This window comes from Odocoileus virginianus, chromosome 27 (assembly GCF_023699985.2).
Source record: "Odocoileus virginianus isolate 20LAN1187 ecotype Illinois chromosome 27, Ovbor_1.2, whole genome shotgun sequence".
NCBI classification, from domain to species: Eukaryota; Metazoa; Chordata; class Mammalia; order Artiodactyla; family Cervidae; genus Odocoileus; species Odocoileus virginianus.
Window position 1 is genome coordinate 44286585 of NC_069700.1, and position 1128 is coordinate 44287712.

General features: G+C 45.8%; 1 protein-coding gene across 1 annotated transcript; it reads left to right on the plus strand.

The window, feature by feature from the left end:
- Positions 1–1128, plus strand: LOC110133267 (olfactory receptor 12D3-like). Its single transcript, XM_070456951.1, has 2 exons — positions 1–469; positions 659–1128. Exons 1-2 carry the CDS (start codon positions 1–3, stop codon positions 1126–1128), a joined length of 939 nt encoding a protein of 312 aa, XP_070313052.1.

Below are 1128 nucleotides of genomic sequence, written 5' to 3' on the forward strand. Positions count from 1 at the left end.
ATGGAGAACATTACTACAGTGAATGAGTTTCTCCTGCTGGAACTGACCTCCACTCAGGAGCTGCAGCCTGTTCTCTTTATGACCCTCCTGATTATATATATGATCGATCTGTTTGGAAACGGGTCCATATTAGTGGTTGTCATCTCGGAGCCAAAGCTCTACACCCCTATGTATTTTTTCCTGGGAAATCTTTCTTGTCTGGATATCTGCTATTCTTCAGTGACATTGCCCATACTAATGGCAAACCTCCTGTCTGCTCACAAGGCCATATCTTTCCTGGGCTGCATCACTCAGCTACACTTCTTCCACTTTTTGGGCTGCACTGAGTCCATCTTGCTGGCCATTATGGGTTTTGACCGGTTTGTGGCCATCTGTTATCCACTTCGCTACACTGTTATTATGAACCTCAAGGTGTGTATTCTCCTGGCAACTGTGGCCTGGATCACCAGCTTCTTTTATGCTCTGATGCATATACTTTCAGATGATGAACTTGCTTCATTTAACCCATACAGTCTACTAGAGCAGCTTTACTAATGCCACTATTATCACTCCTTCTCAGAGCAACGGAGAACATTACTACAGTGAATGAGTTTCTCCTGCTGGAACTGACCTCCACTCAGGAGCTGCAGCCTGTTCTCTTTATGACCCTCCTGATTATATTCTGTCATGACTGCACGTCTGAACTTTTGCCACTCTCTGAAACTCAACTACTTCTTCTGCGATGTGAAGCCCCTCTTAGAGTTGGCTTGTGGTGACATTCGGCTCAATCAGTGGCTCATTTTTATTGTCACTGGCAGCTTATCTATGGCAGCGTGCTTTCTCACTTTCCTCTCCTACTTGTATATTATTGGCTTCCTTCTGTTCAAGAACCGGACCTGCCGTGGGCTCCACAAGGCTCTTTCCACATGTGCCTCTCATTTCATGGTCGTATCTCTGTTTTATGGAACTGTGGGGCTCACCTATATCCCCCCTGCCTCTGCCACATCTGTATCACAGGGACGGTATGTGGCTGTCATACACACCACTGTCACTTCACTGCTGAATCCACTGATATACACCCTTAGGAATAAGGAAGTGAAGTTGGCTTTGAAGAGAGTCTTTGGGAGGAAACTGAAGCTGTCTGTCTAA